Below are 22,782 nucleotides of genomic sequence, written 5' to 3'. Positions count from 1 at the left end.
TCCTTTACGATTTTCTATATTTTAAGTTGCTTCAAATATAATACCAAATAATAAAATCTTAAGTCCTTACTATGGACAGAGTCAATAAAGAAACTTACTATAACCTTATGAATATAGGATAATCAAGATGGACATACTATACTATAAGTACTATAAGTTTATAGTACTTATAATAACTTTCACGAAAAATACTCCATATCATACTATCATATGAATAAGTCCCCAACGACAAGAGCCCCAACATTTCAAAAACTTGTCTGTAAAACCTATGCGATTTATATTAGTTAAAAAATATACTATATTTTAGGCATAGAGCAACATTTTAAGGAGCTTTTCATCGATATATTATATTCTAACACACGCATCCAAATTTTTATTTTGTATTTAAAAAGAGAACCTTTACATCATTATTAGTAATTTAGCAAATTTAGCCATTATATTTTATAAATGAAAGAAAAAATCGATCAAGTAGAAGTTGAAAAATCAGGTCTAAATATATGTAATAACATAGTCTTTCTATGCTCTGCTAAATAGCTTGTAAAAATATACATAATGTTTCTTAAAAAAGTGGCATACACATGATTGTTTCCATAGTCAAAAAACTCAGCAAATCTAATGCCCTGATTTCGCTGTCATTTTCAATGTCAAATATTCTCAGTATAATGAAAACGGGTAGTCATATGATGCCATATTCGCATTCTTGTCATGTAGTGAAAATCCATTTCACACACCAGTTAATTATAATTGTCATTTAAAATGACATAGTCAAAACAAGGCAGAAGAGATAATAGAGTGTCAATGAATAATCTATCTGAAAAAAATGCTCGACTCAAGGCGTGTACTAGTTCATCCATTAAATTTACTTAAATTTAATGCCACAAATACTTTTTTGTACTTCAATTGGCTTGGAAATTATAATGATTCTAACTCCAACTTTTTTTTTGAAAACATTTGATCATTTTGTGGAAACCACATCTTGTTGAGGTTACTAAATTTTTATAAAAATTTTTTTGTGAAATAATTTTTGGATCATTTTTAGTTTACCAACACATTTTATTGTGAAAATTTTTTTAAGAGAATTTTCCATTTACGTTTACTATATATACAACGCTTTTCTTTACTCGTGCTTTGCAGTAAATTACCTACTGCAATCTTCAACAAAAAAGCACAAATTCTAGTACCTGATATGCGCTTAGAAGTTTTTTTTACTGACTAAAACATTTTTTAAAAGATTTTCCATAAACACCTATTATCTTGATTAATATCAAAAATGTATATTCCATTTCTTACAATTTTTTCGTCTTACGAACTAAGGAATCACCTCCCACATTCATGTCACTTCGTTAGGAAATACCCCGTTTCATTTGAATGGTTATTTTTTTTTGTTCTTGACATATTATTTTACTAAAGTATTTCTACAAATACACTTCGTCAGATATTTTTTCATATATTTTATGAATTTTTTCATATTAAGCAGAATTTTGCTAATACAGAAATCTCAAAACTAAACAATAGCATCGCGTTTGTTTTCTGTTTAGGCAGCATTAAATATTAATATTTTCACAAAAAAAAATTATTATTAAATTTTGTCAAAAGTGGGCAAAAACATAAAGTAAAATGGATAAAATTCCCATCCTATATATCAATGTGTTGTAAGCACTGTTTTCCGTTTCCCACAAAAACGAAAGGTTCAAAAATATATTTTATTCAATATAAATTGAAAATAAAAAAATTAATTTAGAATAAAATTTCCATTACAAGTATTTTAATATCTTTAGCAACTTTTGAAGTATTATTTTAATATCTGTATTTTTCTTTTCTCTTTAAAGCATAGAAAAAATTTCCTTATATATTTCACATTTAATGCATCGACACTTAATTTGGCAAAAACTTTAATCTTTAAATTTATTTGAAAATAATAAGTGTGTTTCGATAGCAATTGCTATCATTGTTACCTTCATTAGAGGCTGGCACTCTATTCAGCAACTTATTAAAATATTAAGTCCACTCACAATGTATGGTAAAATTGTAAAAAATTAATGTTCAGTTAACAATAATAATGCATATGAGCAACAAATGTAAGTGTAAGTGTTGACTTTTTACTCTACCGGAATTTTTAGGTTAACGTCTGTAGACCGTCTTGCTTGCTAAGAATTGTATTTTTTATTACAATTGTATTATTTATACTATGCTATGGTTTTCATGAATTATTTTTTTAGATTTTTAATCATATTGAATTTTTATAGTCAACTGACTTAATTGCAAATTTAACAAAAGTACTAAACTATTAAACAAACTGTTGATTAACTTAATTGGAGCAGTACTTAAGGTTTACGCAGACTTCTGTAAAATAGTACAGTACGACACAACATCGTACCTAAAATATGTGGAACGGTACAGTGCGGGAAACTCAATTTCTTTCGGTTTTTACTGTAATGCATTTTTGCTGGATTACAATACTCTAGGCTTTTATATTTCGCTAATAGTAGGTTATTAAAAAAGCTGAAATTTATTTATTGTTTTGTTTTCATTCTTTTATTCACTACTTTCTTATAATAAAAATTATGTCTGCTATTGTACGGCTGGGTTTCAATTTTCAATCGTAAGATATTACATACAATATGCTATTGCATCAGTATCCCGTTCCTACTGTCATATGCTGCAGTGGGCTTAAGCATCATTTGCCTCATACCGTACTGTGCCGCAGCATTATTCGAACTTCGCATACATTTACTTATCATTCCTTAGTATGAGTTGCGAAATATCACTTATAGAAAATGTGTACGTAAAATACATAAAATAAAATATGAAAAGGAAAATTGTTCCTAGTTGAATAGAATGTAATTTAATCCACAAGTATATAAGCTACTCAACAGAGATGTGCAATTTTATATGGCAATATGGCAACGTTAGGAACGCAACTAAAATTAAGTATTTTCATACATTCCATATGTCTACGCTTGATTAAAATTCTAAGGCGTTTAAATTTGGATGTGTAAAATTTTATGTGCGGCTGTTGTTGTGATATTAAAATTTTTATTATTTTATTCTAGTTGGTTACTCTACTTTTATACCAATAACTGAAGACTACTATCATCGTCTTAAAAACATATTGCCTTAGAATGATTTTGTATTATCTTAATCGATGTTCTTTACATTTTTTTACACATACATATGTGTACTTCTTAGAATAATTTAATTTTGCTCGCTTACAGTCAATTTTTGTTAACTTATTTTTCAAATAAATCTTAGAAATTAATCACAGGTACTAGAATATTGAGATATAGTTTAGATTTATCTCTACAGGCATTCACTAAATTCTGTTAGTTCACTTTAAAAAGTTTAATTGAATATTAATGATGTGGTTGTAAATAATATAATAATTCTAATCCATAAAAATTGAAGGCAGGATAATTGTTTAATTAAGTCAGTTACTAACTTAAATATACTAAACGAACTGTCAATAAAATTTAAAACATAGTTCTAAGAAATTTTATACATTTTTTTGAAAATGATTATAACTGTTAGTCGAAAATTGTTATTTAAATAAATAAAAATTTATAAATGCAATTATAGCATCAGCTAGCTATAGATACCTTGAATTAAATAGTACATATATATATATAAAAATTGGTACTATAATTTATGCACATATTAGGAAGAGGAGTAAATTATTTAAGGACGTAAATTATTCTAAGTTTTATAACACGACCAAATTCTTTTCGAAATCCTACTTATAAATTATGCAAAAACTTTTCCATTTTAGGTAATTCAGTATAAGAGCTTTCTTTTTTATGAAATACATTTTCAATTAATGCAAAATGCAAAAGATAGATAAATAAAATTTGCTATTCAGAGCTCACATGATGTACTCAGAAATTTATTTATTCTTAAACTTTTGCTTTTGCTTTTCAAATGCTCTTCCGCTGTCAATGCGACCAATACGAATGCAATATTAGGTAAATAAAATATAGTTAAAAACTTTAGATAAATTAAATTCAAATATAATTAATGGTAAGTTTCTTAGCCGTTAACAGTTATTCGTCAAAATGTACGCAGCAGCTGGAGGTGCATCGTTGGCCTCTCGGCAAGCACGACAACGGCAGCGACAACAGAAAAAGACACAGCAGCTTCAAGCGAAACTACATCCACCTAGAACTGCTTTATTACCTGCCGAACATGGCGTTTCCACGCCCACTCGTCAATCTCGACAATTTCATAACTTGCCCACAAATTACTTACGTACTCCACAATTTCACGCACGCAAACTTAGCGCAAGTTACACAGCACAATCAAAACTGTTACTGCCAATCGATGAGAGTGATACGCAATCCATGCTGCACATACGTATGCATGCACAAGCGCACAAACATCACACACACCATTCACATAGTCATGCTCAAGCGCATGCCTATCAATATAATCATCAGCAGCAACATCAACAAACTGCAGGCAGTAGTCATCTTCATGGACGTGTATCACCAAAATTAGTCCACCGACATTCGGGCAGCAGTGGAAATAGTTTCCATCACATGTATGTGCCGAAATCTGCAACAGCCACTTTACCGCTTGTATCTCAGGTTGAAACTACTCCGCCATCGACACCAACAGGCACTGGTACAGGCACCGCAAAAATCAGTGATTCAACAGAGGGTCCTGCTGTAGATCATGATGCAATAACTGTACCACAGCTTGATGCTGTTATAGTGACCCCAGCCACACCTACAGCGTCACCGTGGCATGGTGCGAAAATACGTGATGAGTTGCCGGATACAACACATGAAAAACAACCACTTACCACTGTCCAAACAAGCGAGGACGAACCATTTAAAGAACCACCTATTACTCAATTAGAACGAAAATGTAGTGTATATCGCATGCGCCGCAGCGATGATTTTGAAAATGAGGTTGATATTAATGAAAGCTGTGGAGTAAAGCAACAACTGAAAGAATTGCAATTTAACCAGCAGCAGCGATACTTACCACTGCTATCTGATGAACCGCAAGTAGTATTCAAGGGTCTTAATGGACGAAAATCATGGCAAGTGTGCGCTTATTGTGAGGAAGGCATTTGTGTTTGTGAACATATTGAGGTAAATTTTTTCAAAATATGGGTGGATGTATTGAGAGTATAAACAAAACCGTGGCACAATACTCTCTGTTGCTTACTGTGTATCATTTTTGTTGCATGTTTGTTGTGTGTAACGTATGGCATGAAATATAAACTTATACATTAATATAGCAAAATTATTTAAAAATTTGTACTTAATTCATAGGGCCCAGTTTTACTTAAAGCAAAACAGAAATAGGCAGGAAATAATATATGAATGTACTAGAAAATAAATGTTTTGTTTTTTGTTAACGACTTCTGAGCACCAATACAAGATGTTCCCTAACGAAGTCTGAGTTCATAGACTAGTTTATTTAATATGTCAAGCTTATAACGTATTGCTCTTAAAGTTCAATATATTTGAAATGTGTTTAGTGCTTATATACTGACAAATAAACAAACGAATAAGAAGGTCAAAAGTTCTATTACACGAGTGTGTACATTGTACAGGACTTATTCGAATCGAAATCGATATTTTTTCATAGTCACTATTTACAAACAACAACAGTAATTAATTTCAAACGTCAAGTAGAATTCTTAGTAAACAGTTTAAATAAAAAATACATTAGCAGTTATTGGGTACCTGTTATTGGGTACCTTGTTGGAAATAGAAAATTCAATGAGTGTACTTATTTGAAAATTTAACTGCAATTATCATTTTCATAACAAACATTTTTCGGTTGTTCACACTTTCAAGTATGCTGTCAAACTTTATTTGACGCCATTATTTGTCAATATTTCACTTGCAAAAGTTTCTTTGCGAGCGTGCTCGTGAAAATCAGAAAGTTTATATTCACAAACACATAAACTTACAAATGAGAACCTACTTCGTGACAGGTTGAGTAGTGGGGATAACATGGCAGTTGCCCGTGAATATGAAAACGTTCATAATTAAAATTTTTCCCGGATATTACTTACAATTATATGAGAAGGAAATTAACGTTTCTTTTCGCGACTTTTCATACAGATTTCATCATACAAAAGCAATCAATTAATATAATATTTTTATGAAGGAATTTAATTTATTTTTATATTAAAGCGTAAATGATACTTTAACATACATATTTAATCTTGTGTAATATTTGTTTAATTGTTGTAGTTTATCCAGAATAAATGTTTAGAAACAATTAATTTAACTCTCCTAACCGGAGTGTTTACTATTTTAAATGTATTGTATGAATGAAAATAAATTACAGGCGTTTATAGTCTGGGTACTTGAAATTTTATCGTAAATATATTATGCATTGACCATCTATAACAGGACTGTCCAGACCAGATGCGACTGAGAGCTAATACAAGTCACTATACAGATGGGTGGGTCGCAGAAACCAATACATACCTTCATAATTGTTTTCGACAAAAATAAAAATACGGTTATAATGTTAAATTTAGTTTTATTAATTTAAACGGATTTATTCGGTATACCATAAACAAGTTCAAAAATATTATAAAACAAAAAGTATGTTCAGATTAGAACATAAAAGGTCAGTAAAAATTTAAACGCATAAATTAGCAACTCTAGCTGGCTACAGTAGCTCAGGACTCCTACTATAGTCCAATTATTAGACCCGTACTGTAGCAAGCAACTGGTGCTTAATCGGACATTGGTCATAATATTAATATTATAACATAAAAGTCTTTTCTTGTATATCTCCTGAAAACTACTAAACCAAAATATTTGATCGGGATTGATACTAGATATAACCAAAAACATATTTAGTCAAAAACACCTTAATACCTTAAAAATGGTTTATACAAGAAACTGAATCGTACCCATCTATACTTTCATTAAATATCCTTTATTATGTGTTTATATTTAAAAAAGCTCAGAATTTAGATGATTCCAAGTCAATTTTTTAGTTCTGTGTACGGAAAATCTACTTTGTTTCCAAAACTTTTGTAAAATGTATTCATTTATTCATTTATATCGATACCAAGATAGCAAATCTTAGGAATTTTTTTAGCCAAAGAATTTTTATTCTATCATACATCAAAATCCTATAATCGTACTTTGAAACATCCTACCTATTGCGTTTTTCGACAAATTTTATTTGAAAATGACATAGGACTATAGTCGAAATATTGATGACAATAACTTATATTTTTTAAACAGAATATAAAATAATTTTTACATAATTCAATAAATAAATTTTTATTTTATATAAAATAAAAATAATTTGTGTAATAGGCCAATCATTTAATAAAAGTTTAAAATAGTTTTTATAAAATTGAATTAATAATTATTTATTTTATATAAAGTAAAAATAATATGTGTATTATAAATTCCGTACAAAAATTTATAATTAAAATTTAATCGTTAAAACAATAAATAAAACAAAACCCTACAGATTGCTTGACCGGAAAATAATGTGGATAACACGATTGTTTGACAATTAAAAGTGAAAACATAGCATAATTCCGAGTACCGGAAAGATTATTTTTAATTATCAAAATGATTAAATCTTCAATATTTCTTGTTAAAGTCTTAATTTTTAAAAATGGAATGCAATCGTAATTCCTCCTACAATATAATGCAGTACATATTATGCCTAGACGAGAAAGTCTTAAGAACATATTAATGTTTGATATATGGAAGTAATTATGTAAGGAGTATAAATACATATAAAATTTTTTTATTATATCCTTAGCGAAATAAAAGATTTTCAAAGTAAATGAGGGTTTGTATTAATATGATAAAAATAGTGCTCTTATTGAACTATATCAGATCGAAGCAACTGTTCAGACCAGATCGCAGAAACAAATACATACATTCATAGCTGTTTCGACAAAATAAAAATACGGTTATAATGTTAAATTTAGTTTTATTAATTTATCAATTTTAATTCATTTATTTGGTATACCATAAAAATAAAATAATGTAGTTTAACCAGTACACCAAAAGAAAATTTGCGTAATTGAAGTAGATTAAAAACACGTTGCGAGCCGCAAAAACATTAGCTGCGGGTCGTACTGTGGACAGCCCTGAACAATATTATTAGGCTTAACGCAAATAATCTAGATCCTTTAAGCGTCTAAAATTGTGGCTATATAACATAAATATTTGGTTGTATCCATTTTTTTGTAACTCTGAGTTAAGAAAATATGGTTCATCTGAAATACAACATTTCAAATACAATATACTATCGTTTGTCTCCTTCTTTGATGGTATGAAAAGTGTTATTAAAGATTATACCAATTATAATTACCAGTAAATTTCAAAATATGCTTTTCCATCGTTTATTATCAATATATAGCATATTTATATCTGCACAGCACTACACAGATATCACGAAAATTTTTTTACACAATTATTTACTCTATAATGACCATAAATATATATCAGCATTTTTTTTCAAAGCACAATAAGAATTCTTCTTAAGGACACACTTCTTAGCTGAATAATATCTCTAAAATCATTTTTTTTAAATGTATGGAACAAATCAAACTCTTTTGGTCACGTATCCTTCTTAAACGAACAAATGTCGGTTGACGATGAATGTTCGCTCAAGAGAGTTTTCACTGTATTTATGTATGTCGCAAAGTTCGTTGCACCGTAAGCAAAATTGGTATTATACGTTATTTAAAAATATATATTCAGGATCTGTAAATAAATAATCGCAATTACAGCACAAATGCAACTCTCTGTGTTATTATTGATGATAATCAAATTTAAATGCTACTAAGTAAGATTTTGTTAATATTAGTTATTTTTAAAGATAGTTTATAGATTTTGAGGGCAAATTTCATATTTATAATTTGATCATTTTTGGTTTTCTAAGAACAAGAAATTAAACTTATAAACAATAATAAATCCCTTACCATGCGACTGCTTAAATACTCAGTTAGTTGATACGTACCGTAAGAACTTAAATGAACTTAAGCCAAAGCGAAATACACAACCAACCACACCTGTTTATTTCGTTCCTACCAAATACACAGATATAGTTGGTTGTTTATTTCGCTTAGGCTTAAGTTCTTACTAACTAACTGTGCCTTAACGCTATAAAACTTTGCTTAAGAGGATGTAATATACAAAGTGTAATTACGCAGTGGGTAATTCGTAATTAGCAATCATTGAGGTGTAGTATAGAAGTTAGAATCTTTAATGATGACTGTTCTGTAAATCTAGGAACAAAAATTAAATAAACTCTTTAATTCCTGAAGAAATTCATGTGATACTTTGTATAATCCATTCATAAAGTTTATTCACTGGACTCGAAATCTTCCATTCTATATTTGATCTGCTATTATAAATTTCCTTAGTGTAGGGATATAGCAATCTTTTTCTCAACTTTACCATATTTTTTACCTACACACATTTTTTTAATCATTATATTAAAAGGAATTACTATTTCAATACTATTATAGTGTGACAGTTGCTAAAGATTTACGTGAATACTATTTATAACGATTAGAAAGTTTAAGTCCTAAAAGAATATACCGTCCATATTCGTTTTTTCAACTTGCTTAGATTAACGAACTCCCAATTACTGAGAAATCCATTAAAATAACTTTATCTTACTTTCCCACAGTCCATCATCAGTCCATTCATTATCAAAGTTTTATTATCAAAGTCCATCATCAAAGGTAACATTAATGCAATGAGCATCTACTCAAAAAGAATTTTATGCACTAAGTAGTTAAGTTGAATAGTTGTAGTAGCGGCAGAGCTTCCTCTTTTGTTCTTCTGATCTCCGTTTTAAAACTAAATTTAAATATCTGTGGTTTGGAATATCCGCCAAACTTATTACTTAATGGACTTCTATAGTGGAATGTTTTAATCTTGTTAGGCCGTGGTATTTGCAAGAGTTATTGCTTTTTCCTCTTCTTCACTGCAGCTGCTTCATTTTTGGTTAAGAGATATTTCTAAATTTTCAACATGGGTCTGTTAACAAGAGGCTTGTCAGCACCACCACAGGTTTGATATAGACCTTGGTATCCAGTAGAATTAATCTATTATCTAATATTCAAGTTTGTTTTTTTATAATGTTTTTTCATATATTTTATTTCTGTTTAAAGTTCACCTTTTTTAAATTAAACGTTTGTTTAATATTTTTTGAAATTCTATATTTCAACTCTCACTCTCTTAAATTGTGTGCTGTTAAAGACAGTTTTAAGAATGTGCTGGAGTATAGCACTATTTGTATGTGATTTTCATACTTGCTTTGCTTTTTAACAATTATCTGTTTAACCTAAAATTAAATATTAATACATTTTATTAAAAGAATATGTATAAATAAATATATATATAAATATATATTTGAAATAACTAATCGTTGCATTAGATTCAAAGGAATCGATAAATTAAAAGTTCATCATTTTCAGTATAATTATTAATAAGATTAATATAAGAATAAGTAAATATTATATAAAAGTGTAAATATTATTGCATATTAAAGTCTTTTAGATACATTTTTGGATAAAAAGAAAAAAAAGAGATATTTTTAAACAAAATTTGGAGAACATTATTACTATTGCAACCAACAACTGCAACTAAATCATGCATTGAGCAAAATTTCGCTGATTGCAACCAATTTTAACACTCTACGCAAAGTTTGAACAATTTTCAGGACTGATATGTTCAACTACTCTTGAACCGGTTGAAAAGATAGTTAAACAAATACATACACAAAGTCTTTCTTTATTTTTTTTACGCACACATAACGAATTTTCAATCTGCAAAATTCAAGCAAGATCTAAAGCACCATAATTAATTTTTATAAAATAATCTAGTAGGTTCATAGCCATTCGTAGTCAACTGAATTGAATACTAATTGTTCAAGAAATTACATGCTGTGATGTTTGATAAGAACTTGTTTATCAGACCAATGTAACATGAGCGCTAGACAAAATCAGGTCTATATAAGAAATCCGGTATCGAGATGTTATGTATGTTACGTTGCAAATGAAATAAAATCTTCAACATCATTTACTAAAGTTATAAATTTATACATAAAAAAATAACATACTGTATATGACTTGCACTAATTAATTAAAATTATATTATTTATATAGGAAACCATTCACAACACTCACACAAGCAATCAGTGTTCAACTTAGCTCATTAAAATAAACAAAAGTCAAAGTGCTAGCTATACTAGCCGAAAAATTTTACAAATCCAAAAATGATGAGTAAAATATATATCCCTATTATGTTTGAAAAACATAATATGTAACTAACTGTAAATTTTGATATAACTTTAAAAAACATTATTTACTTTATATTATTTAATAATATGGCTTCTTAATTGGTTTGATTTATATTTATTGATGTAATTATCAACATTTTATTAAAAGATCGTTATATTCAAACAAGATTAATCAAAATACAACAATATGACTGTTGTATATCATGTTTTTTTTTTGTAGTGAGAATCATTATAAAACGCTAGCGGAAATTTTCTGCATAAATCTAATTGCGAGTTATAACTATATTTAATTTTAAAAAAGTCAATAAATACTAAATCTACTAGTTAAAGATATTTAAGGACATATATTTGTTAGTGTAATATGCACAAAAACATGTTCCATAACCTGTTTAAATTTAACATGTTTAAATTTAACATGTTTAAATTTAACATGTTTAATATTAAACATGATATATAAGAGTTGCATGACATTAACGCTAAGTAATTATTGAAAATTTAAGGAAGTTTGTTAAGGCCATTTTTTTAACAATTTTTATTTTTCATTCAATTAAAAACATATATATCTAGTTCCTAAACGTATAAGTGTTTTTGATTCAAATGTTTATTTTAACATTTCACACAATTTTTTAATACTTTTTATGAAACTATGTGAAATGTTAATGTTATTTGCGAACCTTTTCTGTGAACTTGACAAATTTGTCAAATGTTGACAATTATCTACCTTTTTTTTGTCAAGATTAACAATTTGTCAATGTGTTGGTATTCTGTGCTATAAATAAAAAGCTCTTTTCTTGATAAATTGTCAAAATGACAAATGCTCTTGACAAATAAAATATATACTCTTTACAAGCATTTTTTATTATTAATTGTATACAAAACAAAATTCAAAACGGCATAATTACTGAGTTTATATTTACTTATTAAAGTACTGTAATAAAACAAAATTTAATAAATTTTATAAAAATAATTATAATAAGGTTCTAAATGGCATTATTAGTGATTTTATGATTATTTGTTAAAGTATTGTAAAAATATAAAAATAGTTTTGAGTTATCTACATATATGCATGATAAAATTCGAAATAGCAAATAACGAATTAAAAAAAAATAAAAGTAATGAGGTATAATATGAATATAATAACTAGTCGAGAGACATTGCTTTTGATTTTGTATACAAAACACTTTTCACCATAGTGTGGTGAAAATCACTAGGTACTTGAGCTTTAAAATTTGAAAAGAGTTACACAGAATAGCAAAAAGCTTTCTGCTTGATAACAATGTTCACTAATTCTCAATACTTGACAAATTTGTCAAGTTCTGAGAATAGACGGGTTAGTCTATTAAGAAAGCAGAGTTTATCTGTAACCATTTTTAGCTACCTAGTATTTGGAAAGATTTCAAATTTTGTTTGAGATAATGCACATAATTCGTTAATACACAAATTTTTGGTATTTATGCAGGAAGGAAAAATTAGTAATTCATTTGAAATAGAATTCTCATAATAATTAGGAAAAACTAGGTAGTGTTTTTAAGTATTAATAATAAGTTTTTAATGACGTCAGAATGTTTGGTTCATAACAGAAGGATAATTCAAAACCTTCTTATTCAAACTACATTAAGACTGAAAAGTTTTCGGAAATTCTCATTTAAAATTCGCGCGCTGTATATTTTTCGATATTTTAAGTTTATGTAGTTTGGCATCACTGTCCTTAATTACTATGCCAAAAATGAGCGCGATCTGTCAGACAGTTCGTTTACGGCAGCTGTTGAAACCAGTTCACCTCAGTAGTGCGTTGCGAAATGTCTTCGACGGTCGTACGACCGTCCTGAAAGGCTTTGTACCACTCATAAACTTGAGTTTTCGATAAAACTGATTCCCCATAAGCCTTTTGTAGCATTCGCAACGATTCTGCACACGAAATTTCGTTCGAAACACAAAATTTGATGCAAACTCTTTGTTCAATATTTTTTTCCATTGTTTTTTTCGCAACGCACTACTGAGGTGAACTGGTTTCAACAGCTGCCGTAAACGAACTGTCTGACAGATCGCGCTCATTTTTGGCATAGTAATTTTCCTTAATTGCTGCCAAACTACATAAACTTAAAATATCGAAAAATATACAGCGCGCGAATTTTAAATGAGAATTTCCGAAAACTTTTCGGTCTTAATGTATATCATGTAATTTTTTACAAATCAAAACTTTAAGCAAGTTTGAATATTAGACAAACATACATTCTGTATAAGAAGTATCCGGAATTAATAAATTATGACGATAGTAAATTGTCGTATAGAAAAATTCATTAATTCGCCTTTCAAATGTTCGGCTGGTTTCTTCTCGTGCAAGGATTTCACGGCCGCGAAATAGTATTCCTTATTCATCAATTATTATTTTTCTGGAATTGTTCGAAATTATTGAAATACGGCGATAGTGCATTATTATAGTGCAAATTCCATAAATTGGCCTTCCATATGTTCTACTATTTTAATCTATTCTTATTCACACACTTGGAAATTCTTTGACAAGAACCCACAGTCACGGAATAGTTTTCCTTATTCACCAATTATTATTTTTCTGAAAGAAATTCAACAATAATCGCACCATGGCAGTTGAAAAATTTGTCTGCATTGCCTTGAGTTTCGAGCGACTCTGAAACGGTTATTTAGGTTTCGTCTCGTCGTTGAAGTGCCACTCCAAATATTACTAGCTTATTGACATTATTATTGCTATTGACTAGCTTATGTCTTCAGGAAATCACATTCGATGTTTTTTTTTTTTTTGATAAAATTAAAATCTCTTTCGGAACTGGTGGTACAGCAATACTTTTCATAACCAAAACACCAGTCGTAATGTTATGAACGGTCTTAAATAAAATTTTCGCTTGTTGAGCCAACTCTATTAAATTCCAATGAAGAACCAGAACCAGCATTTGAATCAATGTGGTAAATTATTTACCACGTTTTGACACTTTATGCTTTATTAAATGAATGTGTTCTGTACTATTTCGGCTATAATATAATACTATTTATAATATTATAATATTTTGATTGAAGGCTAATATTAAAAAAAAACTCTTTATATAACTAGTTATTTCAGCGCGAACAATACAAAACTCTCAAAAAATGCGTTTACTTCTCTCATGGCAACGCAATATAGCGCTTCAGTAAAAAATCGTGGTGGTATCGTTTACGGACGTTATTCAAATTAAAAATATCAAATACATTTTATATAGAACATGTTGACCATCTTAATTGTATTGCTAACATCACCGCTTACCTTAACCTTAACTCATTTATAAGCAAAAACCCATTTGAATCCAACTTCTGGCTCTGTAGTTCTACTTAAATACTTCGTTTATTCGAGATATTATATGATTTGGTGTAACTAAACTAATCTGATTGTATTGAGACTAGTAGTAATAGTTTGTATATAATAATAATTATTGAAATAAAGCGAAAACATCTCAATCAAAGCAGTTTGTAATTAAAATTAATTTAATCAAAAGATATCCAACTACTTTTTTTCAAGATGTGATTGAACTATTGTGTTATTACAATTATAATATTCACGGCATATCAACGACAAATGGTGCAATATAAAACTAGAATCTAAACAAAATGAGAATTATAAATATGCAACGTAATTTAATTTTAAATAAAAACAATTGACTTTTGACAAACTTTTTATTTATACAACTATAAGTAATTATATCTCAGCCTATAAAATGTGATTTTATCTAAGTGAATAATATAAACAAAATAAACTAAAGGAAATTCTACAAAAATCTTTACATCATTTAACATCTGCCAGGTGTTTAATCAAGTGGAACTTCCTTTAAAGCAGAATTTGTTATATACTACTACAATTTTGTATAGTGACATTATTCGATGTAGTGTGATTCGTTAAGTACCAGAAATGTATATAAGATATAAAGTAATAAGAAATTGAAATGCAGTGTCTTAATCCATGCTATTGTGGTTTCAAATCAACAAAAGTATAGTTTAAAAAAATATGATATCTCGATCGGAAATGATAAATGACATTACCTTGAGCTGCTAAAGGTAATGGTTTTAAATGTGGTTGCTGTCATATAAAAACAATTTAAATCAAAAATGAAGTCGCCAACAAATACGAAAATCAAAATTGTTCCTGATGGTAAAATATGTAAAGTTGACCGAATTACGAATACTACAAAAACAACAACCTAAAACTGCTGAAAAAATATGATATGTGTATAAATTGAAATAGTTTAAGTGAAAATTATAATCTGTTAATTTAATATTAATTCAATAAACTCAATAAAAATAATGATCGTTTCAATGTAATATATGTGCTAAAGTGTTATCAAATATCGATGCTATCAGGATGGTGCAAATATCCTTGACAAACATTGGAATAACGAATATCGCGATATCAAATAATCTGAATAATCTGAATAATCCGAATAATCTGAATAACAGAATAATATAATACGAGTATATAATAATGTAAACAAAAATGTATAATGAAAAAAAGAGAGCTATAATTAAGTAATGAAAAAAGCAATAAATAATGGAGAACACAAGAAATAAAACTAAATAGAATCAAAAGCACAAATAAGCCAACATATTTTACATCAAATAGAAGTCGCAAATTTTTGCGAACTATGCTACCAAGAACCTGTCTTTTTGTTATCAGTCCGAGTTTGCAGCCTGTTACATATTGAGTTAATATATTTTAATGCATAATCATTTGCGTCATAAGATTAGTATGATATAAGCGCATATATAAAATTATATAGATTCGATAACTGCGATGTTTTCGAAAAACTATATTTCCTTCGTTTCTAATTTCAAAAAGTAAAAAAAAACAGCCAATATGCAGGCGGCATTGATGCTAAGATCGAAATCTCGGGTGGCGAGAAGAAGAAAGCTACGAAAATTGGGTGGAAGACTTGAGTTGCCTAGTAATGTAGCAACGAAAGAAATAGCTCCATTTCCACGGTATCCGCCTGAGTCATGGGTAATGAATTATAAAACTATTAAATTGATTTTAAAAATGTTTAAAAGTACTTAAATAGAAAGAACAAAATAAATTTACACATGTTTATATATACACTCACCTATATACATTGTATAAACAAAATGCAATCCTCATTCCACATATATCGCTAACTTGAGTTACATTCAGTTGCCATGCGTTCCATCAAATTCACCATCAATTTTTTCTACAATGTACGAGTAGTAAGTACATGCCATACAAACAAAATGTATCTTTTGCTCTGCATTTTTAAAGAGAAAATTTAGTTTCTGTAGTTTACAAAATCTTATTAAATTGTACAAATATTTTTGTTATTTTCTTTTCCTTTTTTAAACTTAAGTAAATGATTTTTTTTCTTTATCTTTACCTACATTGCAATTTAGTGCGAAACGAATTTTTTTTTATTACTTAAGATGAGTAATTGTGAAACTAGGATAAATTAGAGTTGTATTAATAGTAACTTTATCCACGATATATCCAAGTCATAGAAATAGCGTGACTTGACTGATAAATTGTTCAGTAAACGGCTATTAAATCTTCTCTACAACCTCTTAGATAAGTAACAACATCAGTAATTATTCGAGTGCATTCGCAAAGCTTTCGAAATAAGCCTTTCATACTATTTTCCTCCACAATGTGCAATACGCCAATCGCAAAATACTATCACAAACACAAATATTATTAACAACACAAACCTATCCGATATTTGTATTGTAACATAGTAATACTACATTTTTTTTTCATTTTTGTATCTATATCATATGTACCATACATGCTCATCTACAACTGCAGCATCCTTACCAATTATATTGTATTACATTATATTATATTATATATAATTATATATTATATTATATATTATATTATATATTATATTATATATTATATTATATATTATATTATATATTATATTATATATTATATTATATATATTATATATTATATTATATATTATTATAATATTATATATTATATTATATATTATTATAATATTATATATTATATTATATATTATTATAATATTATATATTATATTATATATTATTATAATATTATATATTATATTATATATTATTATAATATTATATATTATATTATATATTATTATAATATTATATATTATATTATATATTATTATAATATTATATATTATATTATATATTATTATAATATTAATTTTTATTATATCATAGTACTATAGTGTTTATTATATTATATTACTATACATGTAATCATATTATATCACTAGATTTTTATTATATTATACTATATTTTTTATTATATTATATTTCTATATTTCTTATTATTTTATATTTCTTTATTTTTTATTTTATTATATTTTAATATTTTTTTTTATTATATTATATTATTTATTATATTATTTTATGTTATTGTACTATATGTTTATTATATTATATTACTATAATGTTATCTATTATTCAAATTTTATATATTATATTATATTTATTATTATATTATATTTTATATTATTATTATTTTATATTTTTTATTTTATATTTTATTATATTTTTATATTTTATTTTATATTATTATATTATATTATTATATTATATTATATTTTATTATTATATTTTTTATTATAATATATTATTATAATTTTATATATTATATTATATTATTTTTATTATATTATATTATATTTTATTTATTATATTATATTTTATATTTATTATTATTTTATATTTTTATATTTTATATTATATATTATTTTAATATTTTTTATTATATTATATTTTATTTTATTATTATATTTTTATATTTATATTTTATTATATTTTTATATTATATATATTATATTATATTATATTATATTATATTATATTATATTATATTATATTATATTATATTATATTATATTATATTATATTATATTATAGGTTATACTATATATAGATTAGGTGTTTGATTCCACGTTCCTTACAATTTTTGGTAGAGAATTGTATCATTTACAAGCAGTTACTCCAAATAATGAACGCTTGTATGTGACTGATATCCTTATTGGATATCGCGTTAAACATATTGAATAATGGCCCACACGTATACTTAAGATTCGGTTTGAATATTTCGTGATACAATATATGTTCTAGCGTCTCTCTTTCAATAGCCAGAGAATATGTTCTAAAAGAATTTTTTAGAATCTTACCTAATCTCTTTTAATATCTTACGGAAAGTGTTAAACAATCTGTGAAAATATAGACTTATGCAATATGAAAGTCTATATTTTAGATACGATAACAAAAATCCCCATCTTAAAATATTGAAGTAGTTGTAAATATGATAAGACTTACATAACTTTAGGTATATAGCGTAAGTCTCGGTAGTTATTCTTCTACCCATTTTTGCATTCAGTGTATGTCTCTACATTTACTTGCTAAATGGGTTTTGCGAATTCTTTGTTCAGCATTGGCTTTCCAATGTAATTTTGTGTGCAGAATAAACCTTAGAATTTTAACCTTGACTTTTTGGTCACTCAATTTTAGATATAAAAAATTTGAAATTTTGTGTTTGATCCATCTGATTCATATTATAATAAATTCTGCTTCGGGGAGTATCTTTGTGGAATGTCATTTCTTTAAGAGATTCTTAAGTCGAGTGTCGTTAGACGAATTGTGATCTATTCCTCCAGACTATGCAATAAAAATTTCCCAGACCTGTCTTTTAGCTATTAGGGCATAATTGTAAGGCAGCTATAAAAGATTACGAACATCAACAAATTAAAGCTGGATGAGACATATTATTGACATTATTACCTTTGTTGAATTTGCCAAGCCAGTCGAATAACTACTAGTTAGGAACAATTATCTCAACAACCGGGAAAATTTATCTCGATAAGCTGTTAAATGAACTTAGATACGGGCGTACTTCTATCCGCAGTGTTGATGAAAAGGGAGCAGGAGTGTCAATTTCTTAATATTTTCTATTTCGGAGCAAAGAGATTTTCAAGAATTTTTCTTGAATTCCAGCTTTCTTGTGTGTCCCGGTTTTTACATCATAATTAATCAGCATAACTAGCTATGTCAAATAGAAGTATGAGACTGTCAGTGACACATTTTGAATGGATCAGATTAAGTATATAGAATGATATTATTCAACCACTAGTATTCTCTTATTTATTCAAGATACTGTCTGGAGCAGCATTATTAAATAGTTCTAGTTGACCGTTTCTGTTACCGTACAATAGTTAAAAAAAAGTTTATTTGAAGGCTGAAAACAGTTTGAAGCTATAGTTGCTGCATAATTAAGTTCATATAGCTAGTGTTTTTCAGCAAACTGACGTGCGTTTTCGTAGCCACAACAAGCCTAAGCTCTCTCTAATCACTACATTTTCCATGCTCTTCCTGAGAGTTCATGTGCTCACCATAGTTACCGACGTTCGTGCAGACGGGAGAAGATTGGTGTAAGCTCTCCTCAGATTGCTGTACTTTCCAAGCTTGGTGTATTGGTATATTGAACAATGTCGTGGTTTTTGATAGTTTTTTTATTACTTCCGATCTTATTGAGCACATAAAAAATTTTCTTACGCAATTTTAAATTATCATTCCTGTTAACAGCAGCAGTTCCAAAATCAGAGACACGTTATATTTAGTCCATTAAGTCTAGAATGATCCCATAGTTAGTGATGGTTTTTTTTATTGCATGTTGAGGTATAACGACAAGTACAGCCAATATTAGTTTTTGTGACGGTCCCATCATCGAATTTCAACAGCTGATGTTCTTACAGTGGAAGACATTTTTCATTTTATAATGGACCATTTTGACCAGTAAGAGAAACACAGTAAGTTCTAGTAATATATTGACTAATAGAGAGCAGGTACATCCACAAGCGGCATTAACCCATAACAAGGTTGGACTAAAGTTACTCCAAAAAATGGCTTGGTTAAACAAAAGTCGAGCAGACATTTTAACTGCAAACATATTGGGTATATTGGATATTGGGAGCATTAATCAATAAAATTCACGTGTTGGGATAACGTTTACACCATTATTTCCCTAAACTTAGTCGGTTGCTGTTTAAACAATATATAAATAGATAATTCTGTTTAATCCATTTCAATGCGTCATTCTCGGAGAGGTTTATCTGCCTTTATTATATAATAATATAATATTATGAATAAAATGTTAGTTTTATATAGTCAATTTCTCGGTGGCACCCTCGAAGAGATTGTTCCTTTCCAAACATATTATATTCTATGTTTTATTATATTATTAAGAAGTGTTTAATTTATTTATTGAGGTATTTTAAGTGATGTTCTATAATGTTATATTATTTTATATATTTTAATATATTATTTTATAAAATAATGCTATTATACGAGTATGTTTGGTTTCATTTGTACATCTTTTCTCAATTCATACATTTTGCAGTAACTTTTTTAATTAAATCTGTAGAGCTATGTACCCTTATGTAGAGTTTAAATTTGCTAATTTTTTTATTATTGAAGAAGTAGTGTTTTAAAGTAGTTATTTCTATGGTAACTGAAGCTGGGACTAATAATCGCTGTCAATTACTTGTTGCAGATTCATTGCGAATCGATAACTCATCCCGCACTATCAGCATTTAAATCAATCGTTTTGGCAATGATAGCCAAGTAATGAAGTGTTGACAAATCTGGAGAGATTAGGAACTCAGTCTATATTATTTTTAACAATTTAAAAAGAATTTATGTCTATAGGAAGATAAGCTTTGATTTTGCACGTTATCGGGTGAACAGTATGCCCTCGAACAGAATTATTAGGAGATTCTTATTTTTACCAATAATGCAAAATAGTTTAGTTTATACATTATTCGACTTATGCAAAAAAACAACAAATGTGGCCAAAGTGAAATCAAATTCAATATGAAATGTAGCATTTTTCATAAATGCCAAAGGTAATGACATGCGCACTTATCTATCTGTCACTCTTCCAAATTGGGTTAGAGATTAAAGTAAGAAAAAATTTAATAAAATTCTTTGTATACATATAAAATAAAGAGAATAAAAAAATGAAGTTTTTTATTCAGATTATTAAAATATTTTATTTTTTTTTATCTGAATTATAGATATCACACTATAGGTACACGTCAGAGTATAGATCATCGAAAGTGCGAAACTGAATTTAACAGTTCCTGTTAAGACAGTAAGTCTTAGCTATCCTTTATTTAGTGTTTGCTTACAAAGATTCTCTTACAGAACATCACCACTATATATAGTTCATTTCGGTTGTTCTGTTTCATAATAAAGTAAATACACAAGATATCGTAATTCTGCAGTTTGTTCTACTAGAAAAGTTAATTTAGTTTAGCAAGTTACTAGAATTCCAACTAGTTTAGACACTTAAGATGAACCTGAAGTACCTTAACAGTTATTACGTTAAGAGTTATATATACTATCAGTTAGTATCTAGTCAACACTTTTCAGCATATTCAGCATTCATACCAAATATTTAAATTTATGAAACTATTGACTTATGTCGCTACATATTAAAGAGGAAATGCTACTCAACTGCAGAGTTAAAACTATCCAATCCTTACATATACTATTTAATGTGTATTCTATTGCATCAAATCAATAATATATATTCTTATCTAGAATATTTTTGTAATGCCACGACAGGATATTACAACATATAAGTATGGCGAGTGATAAGCGGCAGTAACGTGTTGAAATTCATTTCTGTAACCATATTTCCGTAATTCTATATAGACAACCCTCACTCCATAGCAAATACAACAACTAAATTACTATTGTTCATTAAGTAAGTTAAACTCTAAAGAAAAAAATGCATACTCGAACAACACTTATTTGAAAAAAGCACTCCACTTTATGTTGAACGGAGCTATTAGAACACTAAAACTCTTCGAAGAAGCTCGATTGGCAAGGGGAGAGATGCGCTGCATTAATGCACATGCGAACCTCATTAAAGCATTAAGCTGGGATTTCAAGTGAATTGATTAAAAATTACGTTTTATAGGCACTTATGGTGTGAATATCAAATATCTACAATGTCCTCGATTTAAATAAACAATTTGAACTTTAATTTAAATAACTTTCCGTTTTATTTAAATTTTTTTTATAAATTATTTACATTTAAATTGTGAATGAATTTTCTTTACAATAAATACATTTTATTAATAAATGATAATTATAATAATACTAATAACGTTTAGAAAATTAAAATAAAAAATATAATATTAAAAATTATAAAACATTTCCTTTTTGTCAAATTGGTAATGACAAACTTTATTTATAATTATTGTAAGTAAAATAATTATAACAAAAAATTCTGATAATTTTTGTATAAAAACTGTGGTCGTGTGCGAGTTCGAGTAAATAAAAGTAAAGTAAATTAAAATTTCCTAGGGATTTTTTGCACTGCACTTATGTAAATATTTATTTATTTATTTATAGCACTTAATTATTATTTTTAGTTAAATGTTTTCAAATTTATTTATTTATTTATTAAACATCTTAAAAAATTTTCACAATGGTAACACCTAATTTTCC

At 27.5% G+C, this 22,782-nt stretch overlaps 1 protein-coding gene across 1 annotated transcript in view; it reads left to right on the top strand.

The window, feature by feature from the left end:
* The first annotated feature begins 3,859 nt into the window (after window positions 1-3,859).
* Window positions 3,860-22,782, top strand: part of LOC119687770 — a 42,317-nt gene continuing 23,394 nt past the window's right edge. Inside the window, exons 1-2 of the mRNA XM_038102239.1 lie at window positions 3,860-3,959; window positions 4,028-5,093. Of these exons, the coding sequence (XP_037958167.1) occupies window positions 4,050-5,093 (1,044 nt within the window). The 5' untranslated portion in view covers window positions 3,860-3,959; window positions 4,028-4,049. The remainder of the gene's footprint in view (window positions 3,960-4,027; window positions 5,094-22,782) is intronic.

The sequence above is a fragment of the Teleopsis dalmanni genome, chromosome X (assembly GCF_002237135.1).
Source record: "Teleopsis dalmanni isolate 2A chromosome X, ASM223713v2, whole genome shotgun sequence".
In the NCBI taxonomy this organism is placed as follows: Eukaryota; Metazoa; Arthropoda; class Insecta; order Diptera; family Diopsidae; genus Teleopsis; species Teleopsis dalmanni.
The sequence above is the reverse complement of the archived record's forward strand: the minus strand, read 5'-3'. Positions and strand labels throughout refer to the sequence as shown.